This window comes from Momordica charantia, assembly GCF_013281855.1.
Source record: "Momordica charantia cultivar OHB3-1 chromosome 6 unlocalized genomic scaffold, Mcharantia_2.0 BLBB01000006.1, whole genome shotgun sequence".
Lineage (NCBI taxonomy): Eukaryota > Viridiplantae > Streptophyta > Magnoliopsida > Cucurbitales > Cucurbitaceae > Momordica > Momordica charantia.
The window spans coordinates 542,463-570,263 of record NW_028275164.1 but is presented as its reverse complement, the minus strand read 5'-3'; the positions used below and the strand labels follow the sequence as shown (position 1 = coordinate 570,263).

At 37.0% G+C, this 27,801-nt stretch overlaps 6 protein-coding genes across 8 annotated transcripts; 2 read left to right on the top strand and 4 right to left on the bottom strand.

Annotated features, from left to right (window-relative positions):
• Nucleotides 1–717: 717 nt before the first annotated feature.
• LOC111007275 (stemmadenine O-acetyltransferase-like) lies at nt 718–2,445 on the bottom strand. The gene is made up of 2 exons (XM_022279581.2): nt 1,734–2,445; nt 718–1,624 (listed from the first exon to the last, which is right to left on the bottom strand). The coding sequence occupies exons 1-2, from the start codon at nt 2,292–2,294 to the stop codon at nt 878–880; spliced, it is 1,308 nt and encodes a 435-aa protein (XP_022135273.1). The 5' UTR covers nt 2,295–2,445; the 3' UTR covers nt 718–877.
• Nucleotides 2,446–4,640: 2,195 nt separating this feature from the next.
• On the bottom strand, nt 4,641–8,070 carry LOC111007042 (Haloacid dehalogenase-like hydrolase (HAD) superfamily protein). The gene is made up of 8 exons (XM_022279203.2): nt 7,666–8,070; nt 7,175–7,245; nt 6,870–7,028; nt 6,347–6,413; nt 5,889–5,984; nt 5,451–5,497; nt 5,211–5,291; nt 4,641–4,966 (listed from the first exon to the last, which is right to left on the bottom strand). The coding sequence occupies exons 1-8, from the start codon at nt 7,984–7,986 to the stop codon at nt 4,843–4,845; spliced, it is 966 nt and encodes a 321-aa protein (XP_022134895.1). The 5' UTR covers nt 7,987–8,070; the 3' UTR covers nt 4,641–4,842.
• Nucleotides 8,071–8,232: 162 nt separating this feature from the next.
• ELO3 (radical SAM domain-containing protein / GCN5-related N-acetyltransferase (GNAT) family protein) lies at nt 8,233–12,160 on the top strand. The gene is made up of 9 exons (XM_022279202.2): nt 8,233–8,751; nt 9,272–9,341; nt 9,415–9,587; nt 9,845–10,019; nt 10,272–10,438; nt 10,651–10,870; nt 10,992–11,096; nt 11,503–11,655; nt 11,870–12,160. The coding sequence occupies exons 1-9, from the start codon at nt 8,279–8,281 to the stop codon at nt 12,026–12,028; spliced, it is 1,695 nt and encodes a 564-aa protein (XP_022134894.1). The 5' UTR covers nt 8,233–8,278; the 3' UTR covers nt 12,029–12,160.
• A 281-nt stretch (nt 12,161–12,441) lies between these two features.
• Nucleotides 12,442–14,883, top strand: LOC111007248 (Radical SAM superfamily protein). The gene is made up of 2 exons (XM_022279542.2): nt 12,442–13,463; nt 13,542–14,883. Exons 1-2 carry the CDS (start codon nt 12,661–12,663, stop codon nt 14,167–14,169), a joined length of 1,431 nt encoding a protein of 476 aa, XP_022135234.1. The 5' UTR covers nt 12,442–12,660; the 3' UTR covers nt 14,170–14,883.
• A 299-nt stretch (nt 14,884–15,182) lies between these two features.
• On the bottom strand, nt 15,183–20,375 carry LOC111007249 (uncharacterized). Of its 3 annotated transcripts, XM_022279545.2 has the most exons (10): nt 20,108–20,367; nt 19,597–19,628; nt 18,543–18,627; nt 18,239–18,448; nt 16,315–16,437; nt 16,169–16,226; nt 15,982–16,055; nt 15,654–15,742; nt 15,498–15,570; nt 15,183–15,379 (listed from the first exon to the last, which is right to left on the bottom strand). In XM_022279545.2, exons 1-9 carry the CDS (start codon nt 20,225–20,227, stop codon nt 15,501–15,503), a joined length of 861 nt encoding a protein of 286 aa, XP_022135237.1. In that variant the 5' UTR covers nt 20,228–20,367; the 3' UTR covers nt 15,183–15,379; nt 15,498–15,500. The 3 variants fall into 3 exon arrangements, with proteins under 3 accessions (XP_022135237.1, XP_022135236.1, XP_087981846.1); XM_022279544.2 differs by having other exon boundaries at nt 15,183–15,570; nt 20,108–20,362; XM_088125720.1 differs by lacking the exons at nt 15,183–15,379; nt 15,498–15,570; nt 15,654–15,742 and adding an exon at nt 15,588–15,653 and having other exon boundaries at nt 20,108–20,375.
• A 641-nt stretch (nt 20,376–21,016) lies between these two features.
• On the bottom strand, nt 21,017–27,801 carry LOC111007239 (Galactose oxidase/kelch repeat superfamily protein). The gene is made up of 20 exons (XM_022279532.2): nt 27,529–27,801; nt 26,972–27,058; nt 26,803–26,871; nt 26,574–26,706; nt 26,443–26,489; nt 26,231–26,317; nt 26,083–26,144; nt 25,717–25,759; nt 25,526–25,606; nt 25,282–25,398; nt 24,585–24,690; nt 23,916–23,979; nt 23,722–23,764; nt 23,321–23,572; nt 23,072–23,233; nt 22,639–22,773; nt 22,177–22,317; nt 21,867–21,953; nt 21,413–21,481; nt 21,017–21,308 (listed from the first exon to the last, which is right to left on the bottom strand). Exons 1-20 carry the CDS (start codon nt 27,658–27,660, stop codon nt 21,222–21,224), a joined length of 2,004 nt encoding a protein of 667 aa, XP_022135224.1. The 5' UTR covers nt 27,661–27,801; the 3' UTR covers nt 21,017–21,221.

Here is a 27,801-nt window from a genome sequence, read left to right as displayed (position 1 = left end):
AAAAGAAATATCAATATGATAACGACACAAGTAAGTTTTGAAGTTTGACTAAATCATAGGAACAAAATTGAAAGTAAACTAAATCTAAATTATAGGGGCATAATTCAAACTCAGCGCAAACTATATAGAAGGAAAATTGAAATTTTTAAAACATAGAAACCAATTTCAAACTTTATTCAAACTCTTAAAGTTATTTAAATATTAAAATACCTCCACTATCATAATTTTTTTTTAACACAAAATTTGACACGCGAATATTGCAAAAGATTATAATATTAAGAACTGATTGTACTAAAAAAAACATATATTCAGAATCGAATTAAAATATTTGTTTTAGAAAAATTGAACTCAACAGGGCGTTGAATTATTAATACGCTAAAACAGTAATCTTGGAAATTAGCCTTTTTTTAAGTCACACATTTAACTATTATAATATATTTATTTCAAATCAAACTTATTATATTGTTTTATCTATGCTTCTGAATTTTAAACTACTTTAAATGAATGACTCCGGGTTTTAAAAATAATCAACGACGTTTTGGAACAACAATTATTTGGTCAAAGTCTTTTACAATATGCAAAAATCAAAGAAACAGATGGCATTGCCAAGCCAGATATTTATATGCATATTAAATTCGTTGCAATTATACTTTTGAAAATGTTTGCAAAGCATGTCCAAATCTCTATATTTGTAGGAAATTAAAAAATAATAGTAAATAAACACAAAAGTAGATGTAATTTAATTTATACAATCAGACCGGGATGCAAATGAAGTTTTTCTTAATAAAATGAATTACATTATATATTGAGAAAAAAAAAACATTTATATCTGTTTTTTAATTAAAAAAAAAAAGATGAGAAATTGAGTTTTTAAGCTTTAAGTATATGTATAGGTAACTAACTCAGAATCTTGTTGGAAGGAGGCCATATCTTGTTCGTTGAGCGTGACCCACGCTTCAATCCCGTCGCCGTCTCTAGTGGTCATCAGAACCACCACGTTCTTGAACGGCCGGCTCGGACTGCAAACCCACGTCGGTTTCCCCCACCCGAAGTCCGCTTCGTACACCGGAAACCGGCACCAGCTCGTGAAGTTGCAGAACTCCACCTCTCCCGCCGCCGGATGCCCGTGTTTCCCCGTCTTGCTCCACATATGCGGCGGCACTCCGGCCTGCTGCAAGTTCCGCACCAGATCGCTGTCGATTTCTTCTATTGCGTTCCTTATCTGCTTCACCAAGTACTGGTGCCGCTTCTTCATTTCAACCTCTGCCACGGCGATCGCGAACCACCACAGGTTGCCGGAGGAATTCGGCGGCAGTGGCGGATCCATCTTCCCGCGCAGGTTCACGGCGTGGATTGCGGCGTATATCTTTTCGTTTTCTTGTTCTGAGTTTCGATTTATCTCCATGAATCGCTTCCATAAGAATGCCGAAACGGCCTCTACTCTCGTCGGTGGCTTCTCCAGCGAACCGGCCGCCGCTTCTCGCCGGAGTGCGGCTATGTTTGCTTTGTCGAACACGAATCTTTTGGTCACAATCTTGTCGTTTAGGATGACCTTGCTTCTCTTCAATCCCGGAATTTCCTTCGGCGGAAAATACTTTGCGCCGTCGAATAAGGGTTCCGAAACCTGCATTTCGAAAAAATTGGAAAGGAATTGTTCTTAATTTGTCACTTTCTGCTGAAGAAACTACATTAGGGCTCGAAATTGTATTTGACGGAAAAGTTAATTTTGGAACCTGATCGCTATCTCCCCGATTAATGGCCGCCCACTCTCTGACAAATACGGTGGCGGAAAGTCCGTCGACGAGCTTATGAGTAACACACAAAGCAATGGCCACGCCGCCGCAGTCAAACAGATTTAATCGGACGGCGAGGATTACGTCTCTTCCGATCTCCGGTTCCGCCAGATTAGCGTAAGGTTCAAACGGCAGCAACCGATGTAGAACTTTGAAATCAGGGCTTTCCACGACTTCCAATAGCTTGCAATCGACTCGCGCTTCAGAATACTCCACGCCTTTGTCGTTGCAGTCGACGGAATATCCCTCCGTCGATAAAGTTCCGGCGAACGGATAGAACAGAGTCAAAATCTCCGATAAAGACTTCTTCAACTGGCGACTTCCGGAAAACCGATCGGCCCCGAGGTCCTCAACGGCAGCGTAGAAAAAAATGATCGGAGTATAATTGGACGGCGAAATCTGGTCGAGCAGTGAAAGCTTGAGGTTTCTGAGCGGCGGCGGAGTCGGAGAAGACGGCAAGATGATTTCATCGGAGGTCACCTGAATATTTCTGATCGCCATCTTCTCTGAATACAGAAGCTTGGATCAGAATCTTGTTCTTATATATGTAAAAATGGGTAATTTGTTTATAAATTTATTTATTTATTTTATTTTTGAAACAAATGTTTATAAATTTATTTAAGGCTACGGAAAGACGAAGCAGATTAAATACTGAATTGGTCAATGGCTTGACCTTTGACAGAGGAAGAAGGTTGCATTACAATGCGACTTTCCCTTAGGGAAATTATATTATCAGTGCCCCATTTATGAAACCGTTTTAATCAAATAATATATTATTAAGATTAATTTTATGATCTATTTTAATTATTAAATAATGTTAAGTTGGGGAAATTAGTCGAAAATTAGGGGCTGCTAAACAAATTTGATGGCTTGGATTTGAATTAACTAAGTACATGTGAATAACAAAATTTAAAGGTTCGAATTCACATATTATTGAAGTAGCAAAAACATGATCATAAACTTTTAAAGTTGTCTTAATAATCCTTCTAAAAAAATAAAAAAGTGTCTTAATAGTATATGTTCTTCACAAATTTTCCACGTTAATAACTAAACTACATATAAATTTGAGATTTTAGAGATTTATTTTAAAATTTTTAAAACATAAATATTAAATAGATATCATAAAAATTTCAAAATTTACTAGATAATTTGCAAATAACATAGATCAAATAGGACACAACTTCGAAAGTTCGAAACCAGGCTATAAAATACAAATATAAAAATAATAAAAAAATGAGTCATTTGACGCCTAATTATTTAATCTAACATTTTTAATATGGCCCCAAAACGAGCACAGTTAAACAGTAATTATAATATATCTCCAACTAAGAGGTTGTGAGTTCGATCCACATCCCGATATGTTGTACTGCGAAAAAAATCTTTAATGTGGTATTTAAAAAAAAAAGTAAATTTGAAAACACATGAGATGAAAATACTTTTATAATTTCCGCTAAATGATTTGAAAATATAGTATGCTTAACAAGTTCGATAAATTAGTAGTAGGGGCAATGTAAATATGACAAAAACATTTTTTTTCCAAATATAGCACTTTTTTAAAAGAAAAAATTGAGATCCAATTTTAAAATGACAACTTTACATAAATGATATATATCTGTAATATATCTATATCAGTAATATATCTTACTACTGATATATGTATGTGATATACATATGACATAAGTGTCTAATATATTTGCAATATATATATAATATATATCTAAGATATTACAGATATCAGTGCTTGATACACTACTGATACGATTATCTAATATACTGTTGATATGAATAAAAATTTGTACTGAAATTTAAAAAAAATAGGTAAAATATTTTGAAATACGTACAGATTTTTGAAATACTGTTGATAAATTTTCCTGAGAAGTATTGATTAGGTGATAAATTTGAATGGGTATTAGAAAATGTAAAATAATATCATTCGAACGTGAGAGGTATTATAAATTTGTTGTTTGCTAGGCGAGTTCAATTAGTTAAATTAATAATTATATCTCGCCCATTGGTTTCATATATATATATATACTATTTTTGATATTTATGGAATTTAATATTTAAATATTCCTAATTTTTTATTAAACGACGACCAAGTCTCGTCGACAATTTTTATTTTTCATAGCTTTTTTATTTTTTATTTTTTGGTTTTAACGGGATTAAAAATGTAGTTCCCTGCTTTGACAAAGTGCAGTATTCGACATGTCAGCCCAAGAAATCCATGGAAGAAACGACATGTTGCACTTGCACATCGATGAATAAAAAATAAATAAACAAAATAACACAAACAAATCAATCGTTTTCTTCTTTCGTTAAAAAAAACACACACACACATTGTTTTAAAATTTTCTGTGAGTTTTAACATAATCAGGATTGATGAGTTTCAGTTTCGTTATTAAATTTTATTATTTTAACGATTAAACTTTTTAAACCAACCTTTACATAGTCTAATTAGTTAAGGTACATATCTCCGATTAAAATATAAAACTTCCTTTAACATGAAATTTTGCTTTTGACATCTCTTCGATCTTAGTGTAGTTCTTTATTTCCTTAATGAGCTGATGTCAGGTTTATTTCAATCTAATTGGGGTGTCCCTAATACAATTACTAATTAGGGTGAGAACAATTTCATTTCTCATTCAAACTTGAAACTGGGAATTGGGAATTCGGCAAATATATGTTCCTTATTCTTCAAGCAAAATGACTTTTCAAGTTTCAACCTCCTCTGGAGAATAATGAGATTTGCAAGTGATGTTTCAAACAATTCATACTGGAGATAAGAGATGATGGGGAGGATCAAGAAAACTTGTGAGGAAAAGCAAAAGAACAGCGACATGTCAAGCATGGAGAAAAAATTTCGAATTCGAAAATTATCGAATCATCCAGATCAATAAGGGGTAAAACACAGGATATTATCAACAAATTAGCATTAAATACAAACTTTACCCGGAAGCTAAACATGGACTGCCATCTCTATATTTAGAATTCACAAGCACCTGGCGCAGCTTTCGGTTTTCGACAAGTGAGACTCGCGCACTTGCATGGTCTAGCTAACGTACTGCTTCTCAAGAAGGCTTCCACAGAATGCCAAGTCAAATCGCTCTTCTGGAGGATCTCCAATGCAGTCGAAGACTGCATCTGCATTTACAAAATCTTCCTCAGCCGTGTACCTGAAACATGGATTAACGTATATATCTTATCTTGAGAAGAAAAGAATGTAAAATTCACATGTGACGAGACAGCTAGTTATGATCATCCTGTGAAATAAATGAATCAAATGCAATTCTTAACTGAAGCAAGTTTCGAGCTTCATCTGAGAAACTTAAAAAATTTGCACAAAAATTAACACATGATCCAGTTTGAACAACATGTCCCAATAAACTAAGCGTATAGGTGTTAGATGAGAAAACTCACCCGCTCTTTGTTACTATGCACTTCATTCCAGCAGATTTGGCAGCTGCAAGGCCAATGGCACTGTCCTCCACCACAACACAACTACAACAAATAGAGGTGCATAAATTCTCTGCACATGGTTGCCATTTATATCAACATGATGATTTTACTAAGTTCGACGGGACTCTTATAGAAGAAGATATTTTTCAAGTGATCCTATCACAACATCAAATATTCCTATTCCCCCTGATCATGCCGTACCTTGAAGGGTCAACACCCAAGGTGTTGGCTGCTAAAATATAGATGGCCTGCAAGGGAGAAAGGCAATTTATAAGCAACAGAGCACTAACTTCTTCTTTTTAAGGACAAAATTGACAACAATACTTACCTCCCATCATTTAAACATTTGATAACTATTTATTTTTTTGAAACTAAATTCTCTCTCCCTTTATGCATTCCTCTCTCCTATTTGTCAAAAATTTAGTCTAACAAGTTTAGTATGCCTTGAGTAGATGAATGTCTAACATGTATCCCAATGTGACCATGTGAAATAATAAAGCAAAAAGTAGTTCTCCGTTTCAACAATTTATGATAAAGTAAAAACTTCGACTAGTATGAAATTAAAAATCTACGAAAACTTCATCGTTGGTCTCTAGATATGTTCTTAGCAATCAATATTGAGAAGGATAGAAATCTTACAGGGTCAGGCTTCTTTCGAGGCACTACATCCCCCGCAAATATCTTGATCTTCTCAGCTCTTTCAGGTCCCAGCAAACATGATACTATCGCAGATACCTTAAATTCAATGGATGAAGTTCAGCCACCAGATGTAATAATACTTTGATTAAATTAATTACAAACACCATAGTTTTCTTGTAGTGTGTACAATTAAATATAAGCATAATTGTGGAGGGGAAAAAGAGTTTTCTTCAAACAGGCCTCTTCATTTCAATTTCTATCCAGTTTCTACAACAATTATATAACATTAAAATCTACACAACATAATAGAAATAGGTGAATATCTGTAGAGCTATAACAAATTAAATGTAAAGCCTTACTCAGAACACATACAGTATAAGGTAAATTTAAAGATGATTTTCACATACAGCAAATTACAAATACAAACAACTAATACTATAGAACCTGGTTGTGCATACCGCCTTCTCATTGGAAGTGCTACAAACAGCAACTTTCACTCCCTTTGCTAATGCCTGATCAATCAGCCTGCATAATTTAAATACAAATCTCTCAAAAATAAGGAAAAACCTATGTGTTAGTAATCTCTTTGAAATTCTCAATCACTCAGTTGGCTGTGGAGAATTTTCCAAAGGATGAAAACTAGGATAAGTTTAATTGCACAGTGTAAGGTAAAGCAGAGAAATATATATGTCAACAAGTACTGAAACAGTAAACTGAACTGCGGAACGGTATGATGATTCAGAAGGAAAAAGAAATCATGCTTGACTATCCAATTACTCAAATCATACCAGACCGTTGTATTTCTAAGCCTAAGTTACCCAATATGGAGTCAATGAGTATCATGCATTAGCAAAGACTTGACTTGTTTTGTATGTATTGGCTTCACGGCTCTGCATTTCATTTTGATAATATATAAAAAAACTAACTGTTTTATTGCTGCAGTAAAGCATCAAGGTGAGGGGAGTTTGTAAGGTAACTGACTTTGCAACACCAGGTCGAAGAGGAAGTAGTTGCTTCTCAATAAGAGCCATGAACAGATCTGTCTTTCGCTTGTGAAGTCCAGCTATGAATTCCTTTCTTTCATCTTCACCCTTTGGAGCCTTTTCTGGCCATCCAACCTTGTTAAAGTACGCTGTCATCCTACAAAAGCCAAATATCATATAACAAATGGCACCAGTTTATTGTAAAGACTCTGACGAGAAAACAAAACTCTACTCCAATGCCGAGCGCTAATTGTGAGAGCACATGAACTTAAATTATCAAGATCTCATAAGCCACAAAATTACCTTTCTTTTCCACCTCCAATTTTGAGTAACTCACCATACAAATCTACATCCCAGGTAACGCCCAATTCTTTCTGTGGAATCATTTCAATTAAGTTATTGTTAGGTTTAGATTATCCAAAATCCGAGCATCAGAACTAAAATTTAAACCAGTTCAAGCCCATGTTTTATGATTCTCCTGAATCAATTAATAAACGAAAACAGGAAAGAAATTTCCAACATGAGCTAAGCTCATGGTTAAGACATCTCTACTTCCTCTAAGAGTTAATAGGTTCAAATTTCCTCACCCCACCTAAAAAACAGGGAGTAAATTTAAATCAATTAAATGCCACTAAGTTCATCGGAGTTTTATATCATCACCAAGTACCAAACATCAAGAAATATAAACAAAGCCCTCCTATTTCTGTAACTAAAGAAACTTGCAGAGTTCAATGATCAACGACATAAACCCAGATAAATAAAGAAGAAATAGCGAAAGAAAAATAGCGCGAGACCTCTTCAAAAGTCTCATTGAAGGAAATCCGATGCCCATCCTTTTCAGTATCAACGAGTACGCCATCGCAATCAAAAAGAAGAGCAGACGGAACAGCAGAAGAAGAAGAAGCCAAGCAAGTGATCCCATTAGAAGCATTATTGGCGGCAATGAGCCTTGTCCTCGATGTTCGATGCAAACTAATCCTTTTGCCCACGAGGAAAGTAGATAAACTGCTCGTACGGGGTTTGAAATAAGCAACCGTGGTGGCTGTATTGGGAAGGCAAGGCGTCGCCGAACCGGAAATCGTCGCCGAGGAGACGGAAAGTGCAGTTGACGCCATCAGAATCCAGTCTCCTCTATTTCCTGTTGCTTCCGAATTTCTGAAACTTCGAATTCAGTTCACCATTTTAACGGCTTCTACGACGAGCTTATCCACCGGAACATGAACACCACAGAAATGTGGACTGCGCGCCATGGGGAGATTCCGTCCAAACGACACCGTTTGCAGTAAAATGATCAAGGGTATTTACGTCTTTTCTGAGGGTTAATATTCCAATAAATTATGCGGAGTGCTAAAAGCCTAAAACCCCCAAGAGAGAGCCGAAGTCTGGCGGGGAAGGTTTTTTCTTCTCATGGCGACTGCAGTAGTAGCGGAATCGAATCGGAAACTGCCTCGGCCTGGTCGCGGCGGTTTTGAAGCTCATGGATTTTCTGAGGAAGAAGCACGAGTTCGTGCCATTGCTGAGATTGTCAACTCCATGGTCGACCTTTCACGTAAAGGGCAGAACGTCGATCTGAACGCGCTGAAATCCGCCGCCTGCCGAAAATATGGCCTTGCACGGGCCCCGAAGCTGGTTGAGATGATCGCGGCACTTCCTGAGTCGGACCGCGAGGCACTGCTGCCAAAGCTTCGAGCCAAGCCGGTTCGGACAGCCTCCGGTATCGCGGTTGTGGCTGTAATGTCTAAACCACACCGGTGCCCTCATATTGCTACCACGGGAAATATTTGTGTTTACTGCCCCGGAGGACCTGATTCGGACTTTGAGTACAGTACTCAATCTTACACTGGCTACGAGCCCACAAGCATGCGTGCAATTCGTGCAAGGTTGGCTGCAACTTCTAAGCTTTTCTACTCCCCCTTCTTCTTTCGCTCTATCTTTATAATTATGTTACTGGGTACATTTCATATCTGTATCTAAGTGGAAGAAAGAGCATATTAGGTGAGGGTATTTGAGAATTTAGGACGAGCAATGCCAAGAACTTGTATGGGCACGGGCCACAGCTAACATTCTGCTTAAGAAAGATTAAAACAAAATTTATAACTGAGGTGGGATTCTTTGAAACCTCCATGGAGGGTGAGGAACACGAATACGAGTAACCGACCTTCCCTGTAATTAAAAAATAATCACCCTTTTTTGTCCATAAGCAAGTGAGAATTCTTTTCAGAACAATCTTCTAGTTTGCAAGTGATATTACCCATGCCATTTTCTTTGCCTGATATATGAATATGTTTGGGGTTTACTACATTCATTGTTGTTTGCATTTGTCGTTCCTTAACGATATTGAGTTGTTCTGCATACGTTCTGATATCAATTTCATCTTTTATGCCACCGCCTTGATTGTAGATACAACCCATATGTCCAAGCTAGAAGCAGGATAGATCAGTTGAAGCGTTTGGGTCACAGTGTTGATAAGGTTCCTCTCTCGTCTCTGAAAATTCTTCTGTAGAATAGTAGATGCTTATGAATTTTTTTTTGTTTATTTTCAGGTTGAATTCATCTTAATGGGTGGGACTTTCATGTCGCTTCCAGCTGATTATCGTGATTACTTTATACGGAATCTTCATGATGCTTTGTCAGGGCATACTTCTGCCAATGTCGAAGAGGCAGTTGCCTACTCAGAGCACAGTGCAGTTAAATGTATAGGCATGACAATAGAGACGTGAGTTTTGTCCCCCAATTTGTCAACCTTTCAGCTCCAGATTTCTGCATCTCTGTATCGTACCAGTTGAAACTGTTTTAAAACTTTTGTCTTTGTGAAGTCTTCATTGAGTATATTTTTATTGCAATTATATCACATACAATAGAGTACAACTCCTAACTATTGTTGTGGCCTATCGTAAGCTCCTGACTCCTGAGATTTTGTTTGTTTAATTAACGAAAAAAGGTCTCATTGCTTCTTTGGTTTTGCTCAACCAGGAGGCCTGATTATTGTCTTGGTCCTCACTTGAGGCAAATGCTTTCTTATGGTTGTACGCGGTTAGAGATTGGAGTTCAAAGTACATATGAGGATGTAGCTCGAGACACTAACAGAGGGCATACTGTAGCTGCTGTGGCTGATTGCTTTTGCTTGGCAAAGGATGCTGGTTTCAAGGTGTGTATATGTAATTTGCAAAGAATAGAGTAAAGTTGACTCATAGCTAACCATTTTGCAATCAACCTTAGATCTGTGACAGGTTAAGGATTTGAATTTATTACTCATGTGACCTGATCTTCTGTTAATAGACTCTCCCCCTGTAGGGACTCCTTGAAGCTTGGGTAGCAGTCATCATCATCTTGCATCGTTGACTATGCATTTTTCCTTGGTTTTCTGTAATTCAAAACTAATTTTTTGCTTTTCTCATAGGTTGTAGCACACATGATGCCTGATCTTCCTAATGTTGGGGTTGAGAGGGACCTGGAAAGTTTTCGTGAGTTCTTTGAGAACCCTTCATTTAGAGCAGATGGGCTCAAAATATATCCCACGCTTGTCATCCGTGGAACTGGGCTCTATGAACTGTGGAAAACTGGCAGGCAAGTAGTTATTGGATATTCAATCTTATTAAAGAAAATATTATCTTCTCAACCTTTTGAGTAGAGATGTCTGAATCATGTCCCTTATCTTATAAATTAAATATTCATGTACCAATTGAACACTTACATGCGAAAATAGTAATGTGATAACTATTGCAGATCATCATTAATGTTCGGTTATGTGGGTGATAGTATGGATTGTTCATTTGCAGGTATCGAAACTATCCACCGGAGCAACTTGTGGATATTGTGGCAAGGATCCTAGCTATGGTACCCCCCTGGACTCGAGTTTATAGAGTTCAGCGGGATATCCCTATGCCTCTGGTTACTTCTGGTGTAGAGAAAGGAAATCTTCGAGAGTTAGCTCTAGCTAGGATGGATGATTTGGGCTTGAAATGCCGTGATGTTCGGACACGAGAAGCTGGAATTCAGGTTAATGGGAAAATATATCTTTATTTTTGTTCTTTAGTCACACATCCTATAGGCCCAATTCGACCTAGTACTTTTCCCTGTTGGGGAGGATGTTAAAATATCTCCTATTTCATGACTTCAGGACATTCATCACAAGATTAAGCCTGAAGAAGTTGAGCTGGTCCGTCGTGATTATACAGCAAATGAAGGCTGGGAAACGTTTCTGTCATATGAAGATGTTCGCCAGGTATCCTCTCTCTCCACATATCCTCAGTTTTTCGTGCAACTGCAAACTCAAGGTTCTTGCAAACTGCAAATTCACATGTTTTCGTTGTGTGGATGGTGCATGCTATGAGGGAGTAAATTATATCCACATGGCTTCCGCAGGTGAAGGAGTGGGGAGTTCCCTTATAGTTTCTCATAATTGGAAAAGTACATGTAAAATACTTAAGATTTTGTAGGTTTCTTTTGATTTGCCCTCACCTTAAATTTTCAGAAATGAAAGATTTTATTTATAAAAACTTAGCATATAAACCTTTGCCCCTCCGTGAGAAAATTTCTGGCTCCACACTGGGGTGGCTGGGCCTTAGCTTGCTTGGTAGTTTGTGTATACTAAAACTTGAATTTCATTGTGTACGTTTTTCTCTATGCAGGATATTCTTGTTGGTTTGCTTCGGCTGAGGAGATGTGGTCGCAACACCACTTGTCCTGAACTGGTTGGGAAGTGTTCCATTGTTCGTGAACTCCATGTGTATGGAACTGCCGTTCCAGTTCATGGACGTGATACTGAGAAGCTGCAACACCAGGTAACAGAGCCATTTTCCTATGATGCGAACATCTATTATATGATGTTCCTTTTCTATGTAATCATTTAAGTGTAGTATTACCTGGGTTTAGTTTTGTATATTTGCCACGTTTTGCGGTAGTGACTAGCGCGTTGTGCATTCATCATCTTAGTGCTGCATCAAAAGAATATCATTTTCTGTACAAAAGAATTAGAGTGTTGCTTGATATCCACAGGGTTATGGCACACTTTTGATGGAGGAGGCGGAGCGGATAGCTCGTGTGGAGCATCGATCAACAAAAATTGCTGTTATATCAGGCGTTGGAACCCGCCATTATTATAGAAAATTAGGGTACGAACTTGAAGGCCCTTACATGGTGAAAAGCCTCGACTGACAAGATTGAATTATAATAGGAAGCAATTTTGTGATGATGGTATCAGTTAAAAATGTTATAAGACTCATATTGTAAACCATTTTTTCCTTTTATTTCCCTACCTTTGTTCTAAGTGCAGCCTCCCTTCATTTATTTTTGGTTGTAGAATTTTCTTTGCTGTGTCTAATTATAAGTTTTACATTTAGTCAGTAGATAGTTTCTCCTTACAGATTTTGGTTGGAGGTCTCATCTCAAGGGACTTTATGTAAAATGTTTTTAGCCGCTCCCAAGCCAAGAACTATTAATTTAAATACAAAATTAAAAGTTTATAATATCTATTACACAGTTTTTTAAATTCAATATATTTTTTTTTTTACTATCTTGTTTTTCAACTACAAATTTAGCACAATAATTTAACCCATACATTATCTAATTTTTGAACTCGAACCAAAAAAAAAAAAAAAGTAGTGCCGCATTATATCAATAATAATAAAAGAAATGGACGGAAAAGAAAAAACTATAGGTCCGGTCCAGGCCGGGGGTTAAGAATTAAGATATTGTATATGCTTTTATGAGCCGACACCAGCAGCTGTAGTACGCTCCGATCCTTCTCCTCCGCTCACTCGTCTTCCTCTTCTCCCCTCCTGGCTGCCATGAACATTCAGCAGCTCATGCTTAAATCAAGCTTTATTCCCCTATTCTTTACCTTATCAGGCAAGTCCAAGATGCCAAAAGTTGCTGCTCTGTGCACCACTCCCAACTTCTACGCACAAGTTACGCCAAGTGTTCGAGAAAATGCCTCAACCAGGAGCTCCACCACAATCTCCCCTGCTTCAGCCTACATCCACCTCCCCTTTTGTCGAAAACGTTGCCACTACTGCGACTTCCCCATTGTCGCCTTGGGATCCTCCTCCTACCAAACCGACGACGACCCTCGAGTTCGAAACTACGTGGAGTTGCTTTGTCGAGAAATTAGCGCCACAAAATCAGAATTCGGAGCCGACCGGCCCCTTGAAACCGTCTTCTTTGGGGGCGGCACCCCTTCTCTTGTGCCCCCGAGGCTTGTCTCGTCCATTTTGGATGTGTTGCGATTGAAGTTTGGGTTGGCTAAGGACGCTGAAATCTCTATTGAGATGGACCCCGGAACTTTTGATGCGAAGAAAATGGAGGATTTGATGAAGTTGGATGTGAACAGAGTGTCTTTGGGTGTTCAAGCGTTTCAGGAAGAGTTACTCAAGGCTTGTGGGAGGGCTCACGGTGTTCATGAAGTTTATGAAGCTATTGAGATTATTAAGTCGTGTGGCCTTAAAAACTGGAGTATGGATCTCATCTCTTCTCTCCCTCACCAGGCAGCAGAGATGTGGGAAGAAAGTTTACGCCTCACCATTGAAGCGCAACCAACTCATGTTTCAGTATATGATTTGCAAGTTGAAGAAGACACAAAATTTGGGATGTTGTAAGTAGCATTGATGATTATTAATATTTTAGATTGATGCTCGATGTGGGCCTTAAGCTTAAACTTGGGCATGCGCAGGTACAAGCCAGGGGAGTTTCCATTGCCTTCTGAGACAGATTCAGCTGGTTTCTACAGAATGGCTTCAAGGGCACTCGCCGAGGGAGGATATAACCATTATGAAATCAGTAGTTACTGTAAGGACGGGTTCGAGTGCAAGCACAACTCTACTTACTGGAAGAACAGTCCTTTCTATGGTTTTGGTTTAGGGGCAGCTAGTTATCTTGGTGGATTGAGGTTCTCCAGGCCTCGGAAGTTGAAGGAATACACCAATTATGTGCACAACTTAGAGAAGGGGATGGTGGATTGCCATGGAGATAATGATGTTGATGCCAAGGACATGGCTATGGATATTGTGATGCTCTCCCTCAGAACTTCCTCAGGCCTTGACTTGCAATCTTTTGGAAAAGCATATGGAGGCCATCTTGTCCATTCCCTTTGCAGGTCCTATCAACCTTATATCAAGAGTGGCCATGTGGTTTGCTTGGATGAGCAGAGAAGAGCTCTGACAGTCGATGAATGCAACGATTTGCTATTGAGTGAAGATGATAACTTAAGGGAGCTGCGGCACATTCGACTCGGCGACCCAGATGGGTTTTTATTATCAAACGAGTTGATCTCTCTCGCATTTAGAGTCATATCTCCCTGAAGTTTAGAATTTCAATCTTATTTGGTGCTCTTTTATGATACCAAATCTTGTGTCCCAGTTCGTATTTCCAGTACAGTTGGCTGCAAAGAGAGTCCAAAGATATTGAGTAGATTGGCGTTGTTTTTCAAGATAATGCAGAGATTATGCATCTGGGATGAGAATCTTGCCTACAAATTGTTGACGAAATTCGTCATTACTCGAATCACAGTAGTATGATCAGGGAACATAAAGTTTACTTAATCACATACCAAAGGATTGTTCTCAATGGGAGAGTTGCAGCTAATATGACTATGCGTAACCAACAAGTTAGGATGAGACCTCCAGCACGACCACTTGATGAAATGTGAAGGAAAGTGGGACAAATGACCAAGACGAACATAGATGAACTTCCGATCAGGTTGGCAGTTGGGCAGAGATCGCTATGTTTTTTAGTAATTGATTAAAGAGGGTGGTGCTGCTCCTTCGAAGATAATGCTGATAATGGGAACTAATATTGAGTTGAATTTACGAAAAGCAACGCAATGTTAGAACAAGACTGATCCAGCAATAGCATGATCTTAATGGAGGGCAAGGTCACTTCAAAAAAGGGAAAGCTGTGAATTTTTAGAGAAAAAGAAAGGAATTTTTTTCATTATGGTTGGATGACTTCTAAAATACGTCTCAAAACCTGTCCAAATGTAAAGGTGTGGCTTCAAAATTCCAACTTTTTTACCACTCCCAGTCCCAATTGTGTTTTGATGCAGCATTGCACCCTTTGATGTTCATGGTTGTAGCCAAACAATCTTCGGGAGAATCCTGTATTTTCACACTGCTAATCAACCTCCACTCTCTTTTTTGAGAAAAACCCGAACTTTTCAATGAATCAAAACAAAAGGGCCTACAAAAAGAGTCTGGAGCCAAACTAAAAGAATAGGCTCCAATCAAACCCCACCCTCTCTCAAGTATCTTTTTTTAATACACGAGTATAACAGTTAAAATTAAAGAAAATATATGTAAAAGAACAGAGATACATCTTAAGGAATAGATGATGCCTGCTAAAGAAGCAGATACATTGGTCCAGCCTAAAATTTACCAATGCCTTGAAATTTTGTAAAGCAAGGATAAGGATAACATTACAGCGTTAAATGCAGGAAAAACCATCGCTCTGTTTAATGCAAACTGCTGTGATTATACATTCAGGTGACGCCATGGATGGCTACAGAGCATCTGGCTGAAGATATTTTACCTTTGGATTAGATTAACAAACAAAGCCCTAGAAGTTGTTGCCCAACTTAAAAATCTAATAATGTAGTTCTATCCATGCGAAGGGGGCAAACAAAGGGTGCTACCAGTTATAAGGGTTTGGTTTTACGTCCAGCTTTTGAGATTCGTTTAAGCACCTGGATCTCATTCTTCGATTCTCTGGAAAAGAAGCCCATAAAAGGGGTTATAAATCATAGCAGAATCTTGTTCATAGGAGACATCAACGAGGCAAAAGAGAGTACCTGCGGTGTAAATACACAATGACATAGAAAAGAGGTAGCAACATCAAAATCAGTATTGAAGATGCCATGTAAAAGATTCCTGGTTGCCTCTGCAGATATGAAATAATTCAATAAGAAAAGTAGAATGAGACTCAAATGAGTAAAGAGACAATTAATATGAAATAAATAGTTCCCTTTTTCCTTTCTTTCTTTAAAATAATTAAAAATTAAAAAAATAATAATAATCGAACGGTTTACCAGAGCATGGTTTCCCTAAACTTTCTTGACAAGCAGAAAATAAGCTTGACATATTTAATCCAAACTACTACATTAAAATTTAAAGGTTCACCTCCGCTCCTTTAGAAAATGGCTTTAGTTTTCCAGTGCAAGAATGAGCTCCACAAAATTGGTGAAGAAACAAATCTACAGAGTACCTCGGTCATCAATTTAAAGAATCAGAGCAACTCCATGAGGAACCTTTGAAAATAACAGAAAAAGGATAAGGGCTTGGTGGCGGGGGAGGGGAAGTAGCTTACCATGGAGACGGCTTGCTGATGGTCCCTCATTAATAGGAAAACAGCTATCAGCAAGACTCTGTTAAAGAACGTATAGAAATGAATGATGCAATGATGCAAAACATAAGGCGTGAAATTAGCAAGCAATTCGTGTACCACTAAGCAACCTCACATAAATGCTTGTTCCTAGCAGCAGCTGCAGGACTGCATTTAGATTTACGTGACTTCATATCCATCTTCATGTCACAATGTAATGCCCCACATAAATCAGCTAAGCACTTGCCGTGGCTCTGCATTTACTAATAGCATGGGTAAACAACATCAATCAAACTCAGAAGCAAGGTAAATAAGTAACACAAACAGACTTCATAAAAATGCACTGGAGTTACTTTGGGGCAATTAAGATCTCGACATAAGTATGGCCATCACTTATGCAAGGCCACTCTCTCTCGGATTATTATTTTCTACATGCATAAATGTAAAGTCTCATGGCCAAGTATCTCAGGATTTAGGAAGACGTAAGGTGAATATCTTGTAAGAAGAAAAGTAGAAGCGTGAATATAAAACCTAATACAAGAATTAGGGTACATATTTGATATTACACAATTGCGATGCAAATTTTATTGCATATTGTACAAGTGACAACTACAAGCTAAGAAGCATGGATACGGACACGAGACACAGATATGGTATGATACAGATACGGTGACACGTCATTTTCTAAAAATCTAGGAATACGGAAAGGGCACATTTATTAAAATAAATATTATTTTGTATTATATATCATTTTTAATACAAAAAGAAAATTCAAGGTCAGTAAATTTATGCATTCGTATGCTTTAAAAAATGAGTTTGATGCATTTTGTCCTTAAAGTTTATTATTTTGTCCTATATTACTATTTATGTCTTTTTCTTATGTTTAACAAGTGTTAGATACGGGTGTAACAAGTGTCGGATCCATATTCACTTATTACAACTAGTGTGTGACACACATTTATTGAGCTAACAAGCGTCTTATACGTGTTGTCTGACACGGACACGTTATCTAAAATAAAGTGTTCATGCTTCCTAGACCACAAGCATGCTGATTTGATGATATTCATAAGCTTGGTCGACGTCCATTGCAGGAGTGCTGTTAAAAAAAAAGGTTTAGAGCAACATGGAACATGCTTTATACCTCAAACCCAAGAGGAATATTACCAAGCGAGATGCTACTGGGTAGGGAAATCTCCTCGTCACTAAAAGCTTTCAGCCATATTGTAGAGAGGATGTTAGGACGTGCAAGATCAATGATGCAGGCTCCTTTTCGTGCAATCAATGCAATTGCAATGCCTTGATAGTTTGTGGAAAATCTGGCCAAACTCTCTAGCCAAGTTAATTTTGAAAAGGAAAGCACCTAAAATTACTATAGTATGTGTGACTTTCTTGGCTTTAGAGAAATTGGCATGTTTTTCAGGAGAGATGAATGGGTAAAGATGAGATTCTAGATAGCATGACTTTCCTGGCTTCTAGATGAGGCTACTTTGACTAAGCTTTCTTTCATAACTACTCAAATTTTTTGGCACAAGCCAATTATAACCTTTTTTGTAAATTTCTTGGGCTTCCTGGGATAATACTTCATTGGCTCATCCTTTCCTCTCTCTTTTTTTTCTTCCCCCCGCACTTCTCTGTTGTCATTTTTTCTGATCAGATAGCTCTTACATTGTTGCAATACGATCGTTCATATCAAGTTAAATAACACTCAAATACTGAGTAACAGACACTCACCCATTCATGTCATGAAAGCAGCACTTCTAATTTACAATTATTAGAGGAAGCAGAAAAGGTAGTAGAATTTCTAATTTACAAGTATTAGCAGAAGGAAGCAAACACATGTTAGTTAATAGTCTATTGCTACACTGCCTGCAATATAGCATGAGAACCAGGTAATTACAGATGATGCTACGACAAGCCTATGTGTTATGCAATGTCCAATTCCAAATAACAGCAAATGCTAAGACATGACCCATAAATGATAACCATGTTATATGATCACCTTATGGAATATATTATAATTATAAATTTTGATCATAACATAAAAGAAGAACATACGACATTCAGAAGATTGTGATGTCTGTTGTCAAAATGCTTATCAAGAAACTTTTCGGCACGAAAGCTCTTCCGACAGTATCCACACTGCCAATGATTTATATCCAGATGAATCTTGTGCTGCTCCTGATCTCTGAACAGATCATTGTTTGGATGAAGCCTACACTCAGTTGAAACCTGATAATTTTCCTTCTCTAAAAACGGCAGCAAATGCTAAAGTAGAAACAACAGAAAACATCAATCAGAATGTCTGTTTCAAATGGTAGAGTCCATAAGCTTTAACTAGCAAAGAAAGTTAAGTCCGTACCTCCTCAATAATATTCCAGGCTGTCTTACTTCTTTCTCTGGAACAGTGTACTTCATCAACATGCTCTTCAGCTTCCTTAAGAGGTCTACATAAACATAAATAAATAGATATTCCAACAGTGTCAAATAGTATGTTTGAAGCATAACTAAAGCAACAGCTTATTGCTTGCGTAGGATGAGAGACACATAAAAGATATCGCCTAAATAAGATGCATTTGTTAGTGAGAGAGAGTGGGGAGTAGGGAGAAGCATATAATAGTAAATAAAGAGAAGGTAGAATACATTACAACGCAACTCAAAATACAACATTGGGCAATGATATATCTTCTTTGGGATCATAGAGTCAATTCCAGTTGCAAATGAAATTGTTGAAGAAAGGAGAAAATCAAAGACAAGTTTATGAATTTTTAAAAATTGACTTGGAACAAGCATACATTTTGCCGATTGGGAGTTTCCAAAAGCAGTGATGAATAAAAAGGGATTTTAATGTAAATGGCTGAAATGGATGACGAGATGTGTTTCACACACAAAATTTTCAATATTTCTAAACGGTAAACCAAGTGGAAAAGCGGCAGCACTGGGGGCTATAACAAGATATGATGAATTTGACTGTTTCAATACGACTTACGAAGTTCTTATCTAAGGCTTGTTGTAATTATACTTTTCTATATTAATTCAAATTAGAGTGCATTTATATAAAAGCTCGAAATGGAAATAGGGGAGTATAATTTTTTATGTAACTTTTAAGGCACCTATCTCTGACCAAAAGGTCATGAGTTCGAACCCCCACCCCCATGCTGTATATGTATGTGTGTTATAACTATCTTCTTTGGTGGACTGATAAACAAATGGTACATCATAAAAAGTTAATCCCGTAACTTGTAGCAATTAATCAATACTCCACATAGCCAATTTTAGGTTTCAACTGAACCATAACTTATTTTCTCCAGTAAACTCTCAGGTTCAGAGCAACCAAATGTCAAGAAACTCAGAAGAAGAGAGAGAGAGAGAGAGAGAGAGAGAGACCACACGCAAGGATGGGAGAAAAGAGCTACCTTGAAGTTGCAGATTGCTCCACCTCCAGATCCTAAAACGAATGAAAAAGGTCAAGGTAAGAAGAGAAGACTTGGACAGATGAGCAGAGAAATTCGCAGCGCAAGCCAATATAAAGAGCAATAAGGGATTGTTATGGAGAAAACAGTGAAGTCTAAAGAGATGTATTAAACAACCAAACAGAATACATTCAGGGAATAACTGAGTCTGTAGGAAAAGCTGTTAACTCCATATATTTCAGTCACTAGCTCTCCCCCTCGCAAACCTTATTCAGGTTTTAAACATAATAAAGAAAGAAACTTTCCATTTTCACAGACATTACAATAGTAATCGCTCGAGGCTATTTCAAATCCAAAGGTCAATCCAGAATTAGCGACGGATTAGGGAAAAGAAAATTATTTGATTATGATAAGAAACAAAAGAATAAATCACAAAATCAACTGATTCTACCAAGATTCAGGAGCAGAAACAACGATGCGTGTGTTTAGGTATCTACATATGCATAATTAGTACCTGAGGAGTCTCTGAAGGAGGTAGAGCCGAAGCAAAATGAACTGATTGTAGAGAAAATGACATTAATATAAGAATTATGCTGCCTGCTCCTGCTGTTGCTTTCTTCATCGCTCTGGCCATTTCCAAAGGTTTTGGACTGCCTGGGAAACTTTACGCAACCCGGCTGCGACCCGGTTCGGTTGGGTGTTCGGAGTTCGAATTCCAATTTCCAGTCGCGAATAGAATAAGATCCTTCCCTATCGAATCACGGACGCGTGGCGTGGCGCCAAATTCTACCGTTTTTTGTTTAATAATTAATACGGAGCGGGAGCACTCGAAGATCCGAATTTCTATTTGTATTTCGGAAATTAAAAACAGTTTTTTGTTGAAAGGATTCAGAAAATTATTAATTTTATATCATAAGATACCTAAAATAAATAAAAAGTCATATAAAATCGTTTTTTTAGAATGAGAATTTAAATCTCTAACTTTAACCAATTGAATTTTATATAATTTAATATTTGATCGACATGAACCACTTATGTATCCAAAGATAGTCGAGAGACTTATAGATAAATATATAAAATATATATTATAAACATTATAAAAGTGGCACACTTTCAAATTTATCTCCTGTGTCACGTTATTTTTTCAATAGTGAAGTAGATAATCAACTTATTTTAAAATATCATGGATTAAAGTGCAATTTTCACATACCTTAAAATTTATAAGAGCATGATTAAATGTAGATAACTGCAACTCATTTCTTGGAGGACGGCAATTAGTTATAGTTAATTACAAATTTTAATAACTTTGCTTTTCTGGAATAGAAAAAAGTGTACTTTCTGCCATGGAAATATTCCAGCAATTGTTGATTAAACCAATCTTAATTTAACGACTTACAAAACATTCAGTTAATAAAATATCAACTTAAAAGGTACTCAAATTCATATTTCTATAAATGAACTCTAACAAACAAAAAATGAATCCAACTCTATAAATAAGCCTCTGAGATCGTGATTACCATTAACTAACAAAATAAATGTGTCTCCCTTTATCTACACACTCATCATTTGTAGCTATATAATATCTAGTTCCACCTAAGCTAACAGGATTTTTTTTAATTTCTGTTTGCTTATTTTTTCTTCTTGCCTCTCTTTCTTGAACTAGTTTCAGGTGCTTCTGCCTCTTCCGCCTTCTGCTCTGCCTCCAATATGGCAAGCTATATTCCAAGCAGTCAGTTAAGAGTTAGAACATGAACATTTTGAAAGTATGATACTGAAAATTACAATTCTAATTATGTAAAGCAAGTCAAACAGAGCTTACCTCATCAAGGATGGGTTTAAGCTCCCTGTACCGAGATTCAGCAAGATCGAAGCCATCCTTCCGAAGTTCCTGTATGATCGAGACATGAAGAAAATTAAATACTTTTCGGCCATACACGAGGATAAGAAAGGATCACAAAAATGATTTTAATCGAGTCTTGTTGATAAAATGTTTTCGGTCTCATCGTTTTGATAAAATGAATTCATGTTACTTTTTTCTTAAACTGCAAGAGGGGAATTTGGTATATAGATTGGAAATGGAACAGAAGAGCCATATCATTTCCTTTGTTCTTCTTCGAGATTGTATGCAATCGGGATAGAAAATTCACAACAGAGAGGAAATCCGCTCACCACTGCTATTGTTTGATCGAAGTGGTAATAACAGTTATGAATCACTGCCCACCAGAGAAGAAAAGGTAGAATCAATTTATTTAGATGAGAAAGAAATTACATACTTTTCCAGTATGTTGTGTATGCTCGTGTGCAGCCATTTGCCAGTAGAGATTTGTACGCTTATAGAAGTCCCTCAGAGATTCCCCAGGCTATATCGAAAAATATAATCGAGATCAATCGATAAAGCAGTAAGACTAAGGAACTTAACAGAACATAGAATTTGTCAATTTAAAAACTAAATAATAGCTATGATAGCAATAGAAGGTAAAAATATAAGATATTAGTTCTATTTTAAAATATTAAATTAAAAGGCTGAAGATTTCAAGTAAAACATCATAGTTGAAGAACAACGTTATAGATTATGAAAGCTACCATTGGAGTTCTTTGTGAATCTGAAAGGCCAAGGTTAGCTCTAATTTGTTCAATCCTAGCTCGCTTCTCCTTCCTACGAAGATTCCTGCCCTCACCCTTAATCAAAGCTACAGCATCTCCTACTCGACGATCATCCCCAGCCTACAAAAAGAAACAAGACAAATGAAAAGTAGTCGTGGTCACAGAATTGTATCATTTGGTTCCATTTCACATGCTTAGGTGGCAGCTTCACTTTATTCTTGGAAAAGCAGTTATTTCAATTTAGAACACGAAGACAGCGCAATATCTCATGCAAAAGAAGGGGGAAACGTAAGCATAAAACAAAATAACAGAGTAATTGGATTAAAAAGATGATGAAGAGGTGGGAGAAACAAGGGAAATTTTTTATTCGCAACCAGAAACTTGTAACCAGTATAATCACATCTATAGTCCAACAAATAAGGAATAAAGGATGAACTGCACCTCCAAATCGTCCTCGTCACCATCATCATCATCACTTTCATTGCTTCCTTCAGAATTGTCATCATCCTCACTGTCATCTTCATCTTCTTCCTCATCTTCATCCTCTGAGGCTTCCACCCATTCAGATTCTGTGGCCTTCATCACAAAGGGCAAAGTAAGAAAAATTAAAGTAAAGAGTTTTAGTTTTAGGTGCTTTGCAACAGCAAGCATGTCAAAATATATATATATATATATATATATGGGGCTTTCAAAAATGAAACAGATGAGTTCCAGATATTACGAGAATTAAGGCTTCCAAGTTGAAAAAGAATAGTCACGAGTAGCAAAGCAAAAGATCTTTTGGTGATTAACACTTTACCTAGCAATCTACAAGTCACTGATAAAACAGAGAAAAAGAGGTTTCCAATTTTTGTCTGTAAAGTAAATAGCATACCGGTATAATGCACTTCCATTCGTCGAGTTTACTGAGATTGAGAGCATACAGGTCATCAAGGGTGATTTCCCGATCTTTGATTTCCATCATACCCCCATATATGTACAGCGTATCTCTTCCAACAACCATGCAGGAGTTAATACGTCCACAGGGCTTAATCACCTATAAATTGCAATATTTTATTATCTAAAAGTTCTAGTACAATTTTAATACACAGAAAAATAATTATTGAACTCCAGCAAAACAGACCTCTGGCATAACAATATTTTGGTTTGAACCAGATTCTTGGAGTTTTTTACCAGCATTCGTTTCCAATCCGCCATTCTTAATAGACACAGATGAAGATATGTGTTGAGATATTTCATCAATGTCGGTTTCCATGTTGCATGCTTCTTCTAGGACTGAGCTTTCTATTTTACCAACTTCAACAACCTCCTCTAGTTCATTCATATGGTCATCAGACTCAACCTCGATGTTCTTTTGTTCAGAGATCTTTTTTATCTGCAAAGAAATATAACCATCAACATCATATTGTATTAACGTACAGTTTCAATGAACAGAAATTTTTTAGAAAGTCTGAATATTTTAAAAGAAAGCAATTTTCCATTAAAAGATTAGAATAGCTAGCTAGAAATTTATCAAGGGATTACCTTTGCCTTCGTTGACTTTTCTTTCCTTAACTCTAGGGGATACCTACCCGCAAGGAAAGACACCAACTAAGTAGCAGAATAATGATTTTACACCTTTTGTATATACCAATGATACAAACTCAAACTTCACTTGCAGCAAGACGGGGGACCTCATGAAATGGGCTAGACATGACATAATAATTTGTTGTACTTACCAGCGATTATTGTCTAATTGAAATGCATAGAGTTCGTTCAAGAATAGACTCATCATTGCATCACCTGCATATGACCAAGAACACATAAATGCGCTAAATTTTATTATTTTGATATGAAAATCCTCCAATTCCCATGGTCAAAAAATTTGTCTTTAAAAGCTCCGACAATCATTTGGAATATTTTCTATGAGTATCAATTATTCCATTGAAGAGCACTGAAATGCATACTTCACAAAAGAATCTTATGGGTACTAGTTCCCACAAGGAACTCAATTACCAATTAGAGATTATTCGCACAAGTCTGACAAGTTAAAATTTCTAACTGACACATGGCATGAAGACAAATAAAAATATATATATAATATAAAACATGATTCTCCCAGATGTTCGTGGTCGTAAAGGGCCTGAATTAGTAGTGACCTCTTAATCTCAATCTCTTGGCTTCTTGTATCAAGGTAAGAGACCTACTTTATATCAGTCTTCTATTCTTAACTTAGCCATCTACCTGTGGTATTTTATCTGTAAATATTATGCTCTTCTTGACAGGCTTCTTTTTTTCCTCATAGGTATTTTATTTTTGTAGTCACTAGTTAAGGTGTATTTGTTTAACTTTAAGAAAGCAGAGGATGTGCGATAGTAGATCCCATTCGTGGCAGTTTAAGTACTCGCCTTCAACTTCCATGTCCACCACTCCCCCAAATAGCAAGGCTCGCCTCTTATGAACACACATGGAGAACCCTGCACGAGGCCCAGGTGGCATCCCACCTTTCTTGACCTATTAAAAGTAAATACAAATAATTGAAACAGAGCAAATTAGTACTAGAAATACAATCCGAAAGAGAGATACACAAAAAAGAGCAATTAGCTACTCGATTTTTTAATACTTTCTCCCAACAGATATCACGTATTTGCCAGTTTATAAAATCTTGATCACTATCAATATCAGAGGTAGAGCCCAAGTCTTATTCAATATTAGTTGTGATGGCTTCTTAGGAAAATTGGAAAAAGAAATAGAAAGGACGTGATGAAATTTTGTGCAATGTAATTCATATTATGACTTCTATATAAACTTTTCAATTATTTTTGAGAGATATATTTTACTCAATGAGTTCCATCTCCACTCTTAATGAATTCTAGTTTCTTATGAAAAAATATGTGTTGTATTTTACTCAGTTTGAAAGTTTCTAAGAATCTCCCTATATGATGGTTGCCGATGGTATTTTTGAGAGATTTCCAATCGTTAAGGTAGTCCCCGGTATATACATGGGCTATAATTGCTTCTTCATTACAAAGAAGAGCAGAACCCAATGTCTGGACAAGTAAAACTTGAAATCAAATCATGATTCACAAGGCCTGAGTATACAACCTTATTCCATTGCCAAGTCCTCGGATCAAGGGACCACATGTCTGCATGCACAACTCCTCTTTCTGAAGAGCTCTTATCAGATTGAATTTCTTTAAAATAGCCACCATACAAGAAAACCTGTAATTTGAATGAACATTGAAGACAGTAAAGCAGAGAACTTGTCTCTATAATGCTATACATCAAAAAAAAAATCCATTGATGAAAGATGTCAATCCATTGGTTAACTGCTTCTTGATCAACTAACCTCATCTTGGTGAACAAAAAATTGAAAGCCACTTCGAGGACTAGGCCACATTGCACCAGGACCAGGCTTTATTTCTTGCCACTAATAGAACATTTTGTTAGTACTCATAACTAAATCATGTCAAGAGAATAGTCAGATGATGCTATCATGTAGAGGGAAGGAAAATTTTGGTAAAAAAAAAAGTTTCACACCTTATACTGATCCAGGTCAAATACATACATATCATTATAATATCTGCAAAAGAATATACGAGAAAAGCTTCAGTGAGCAGATTGAAACCAAGACTTGTAAATGGGAAATAGCCAAAGCATATAAATCTGAAATATTGTCACATTTGCTTTTCAAAAATTGATAGAAATTACATGTACCCATTTGGAAAAAGGCAGAAAGGTAGCTCACATAAGATAAGTTTGATCTAATTAGGAATACAAAATTGAACAATAGTTCATAGTATACCTTCAATCTGGAAACCAACATACAGACACGCACACACACAGTACAGAAGCTTTTCTTAAGAGATAATTCATATGAGTTAATTAATTATAGAACCCACCAACCTCACTTCTCTTAAAGTGTCATAGAAGCCACCAAAAACAATAATTTTGTGCTTGTATAAGACCTGAAACGCAATCAAGGGAAGTGTTACAAAAAATGAAAGGAGATGACCTCACCAGATACTTATGAAGCATAGCATCCAAAAATTACCATCCGATGACCAGAGCGTGGACTAGGACAACCTTTTAAATTTATTTGTTCCCACTGATTTGTTTTCAGGTCCAACATCCAGAAATCCTATATGTTTGTATTTAGCACAAAATTAAAGGACAGAGTGTAATAAGCCAACACATTGCTTATAAGTTAATAATAATAACAAGCATGCACTTGCAAAGAGAAAAAAATGGAAATGAAAATTCCACCTTGTAGTGGTGAAACCTCTCTTGGTTTGGAGATGTAAACTCTCCACCTGATGACCAAAAAAGAAAAGAAGTTAGCATAGTGATGCTAAATACTAGAGCTTATTTGCATTCGACCAAATTTCTTCACTAACCAAAAATATAGAGGTAATTCTTCCAAGCAACAGCTTGATGAGCACTACGAGGAGGGGGACTATTGGGACTTGAAATTAGTTTCCACTCTAGTTTCTCAACATCATATCGGTAAAGATCACCATAGACAAATGTCTGTGCCAACTCAAGTTAATGAACTGCAGATGTAAGACCGGAATTAACTACTTCAAGTAAGACGTGCAGTCACACGGTAGATTATCCTAAACTTACCTTGGTACCATTGTAGAATTCACCCCCATAGAGGATCAACTCCGTTTCTTTCAGTGGATTGATGGTCAGCTACACAATTTTTCAGATGAATTATATATACTGATTTCACCATCATCATGAAATAGAACGGTTAGAAATTAACATGACAGTCCATATGTAAGGGATTTACCGAACAATTGGACCGAGGAGATGGCGCAGGGACATTTTCCTCAACATGAACTTCCTTTTTCTTCGCTTCCTCCTTTTGTATACTCAGCTGCAAAAGTTCAAATGAGCAAAAATAAAACTCGCTTACCGATCTTTTATCATTTAAAGCAGAGCATGCCAAGTTTTTCATGCACGCATACCCATAGAAAGTGTTAGTTGGAAGATGCGTAACCCCCAAATGTACCCCCTTCTATAATACCCATTCCCTTTTCTCTCTTTCTTTGTTGCTCAAACATCTTTGATGTAGTTATTCAAAATCCTCAAATTATCTCTTGAAGGAACGGAAAATATAGTAAACGAACAAAAATAAGGAAGGAAAGAGAACTCCATTCGCATATATAATTCGTAGTTTTACAACCAGTACAAGTAACAAAAGAAGCATGTCCTGATTATCAAAAATGTAAACAGAGATGCTTTCGAACAAAAGGCTGAAGCATTGGTACATAAGTATTGATCTGCTCCTGTTTGTACTCGGTTACAGAAAACAAATTCAAAGTCTCAGAGAATGAAGGAACATACAAGAATTGCGTCAATATCATCCTCGGGAGAAATCTTCTTGTTCTCCCTTCGAGCTTTCTTTTCCTCGGCTTTCGCGGTTTTCCTCTCAGTCTTTTCTTTTCCTTTTCCCGGTTTCTTCGTCTTCTTCCCCATCAGATTTGCAGCTCTGTGCTTGCCCCTCAGCTACGAATGCAAGTTACAGTGGAAGCAAGCGAAGAGCTTCAAAGCAGGAGTCGTGGAAGGGAACTTTGATGCGGCGCCTTCCCTCCTTACAAACCAAAGTTTCGTTGATTA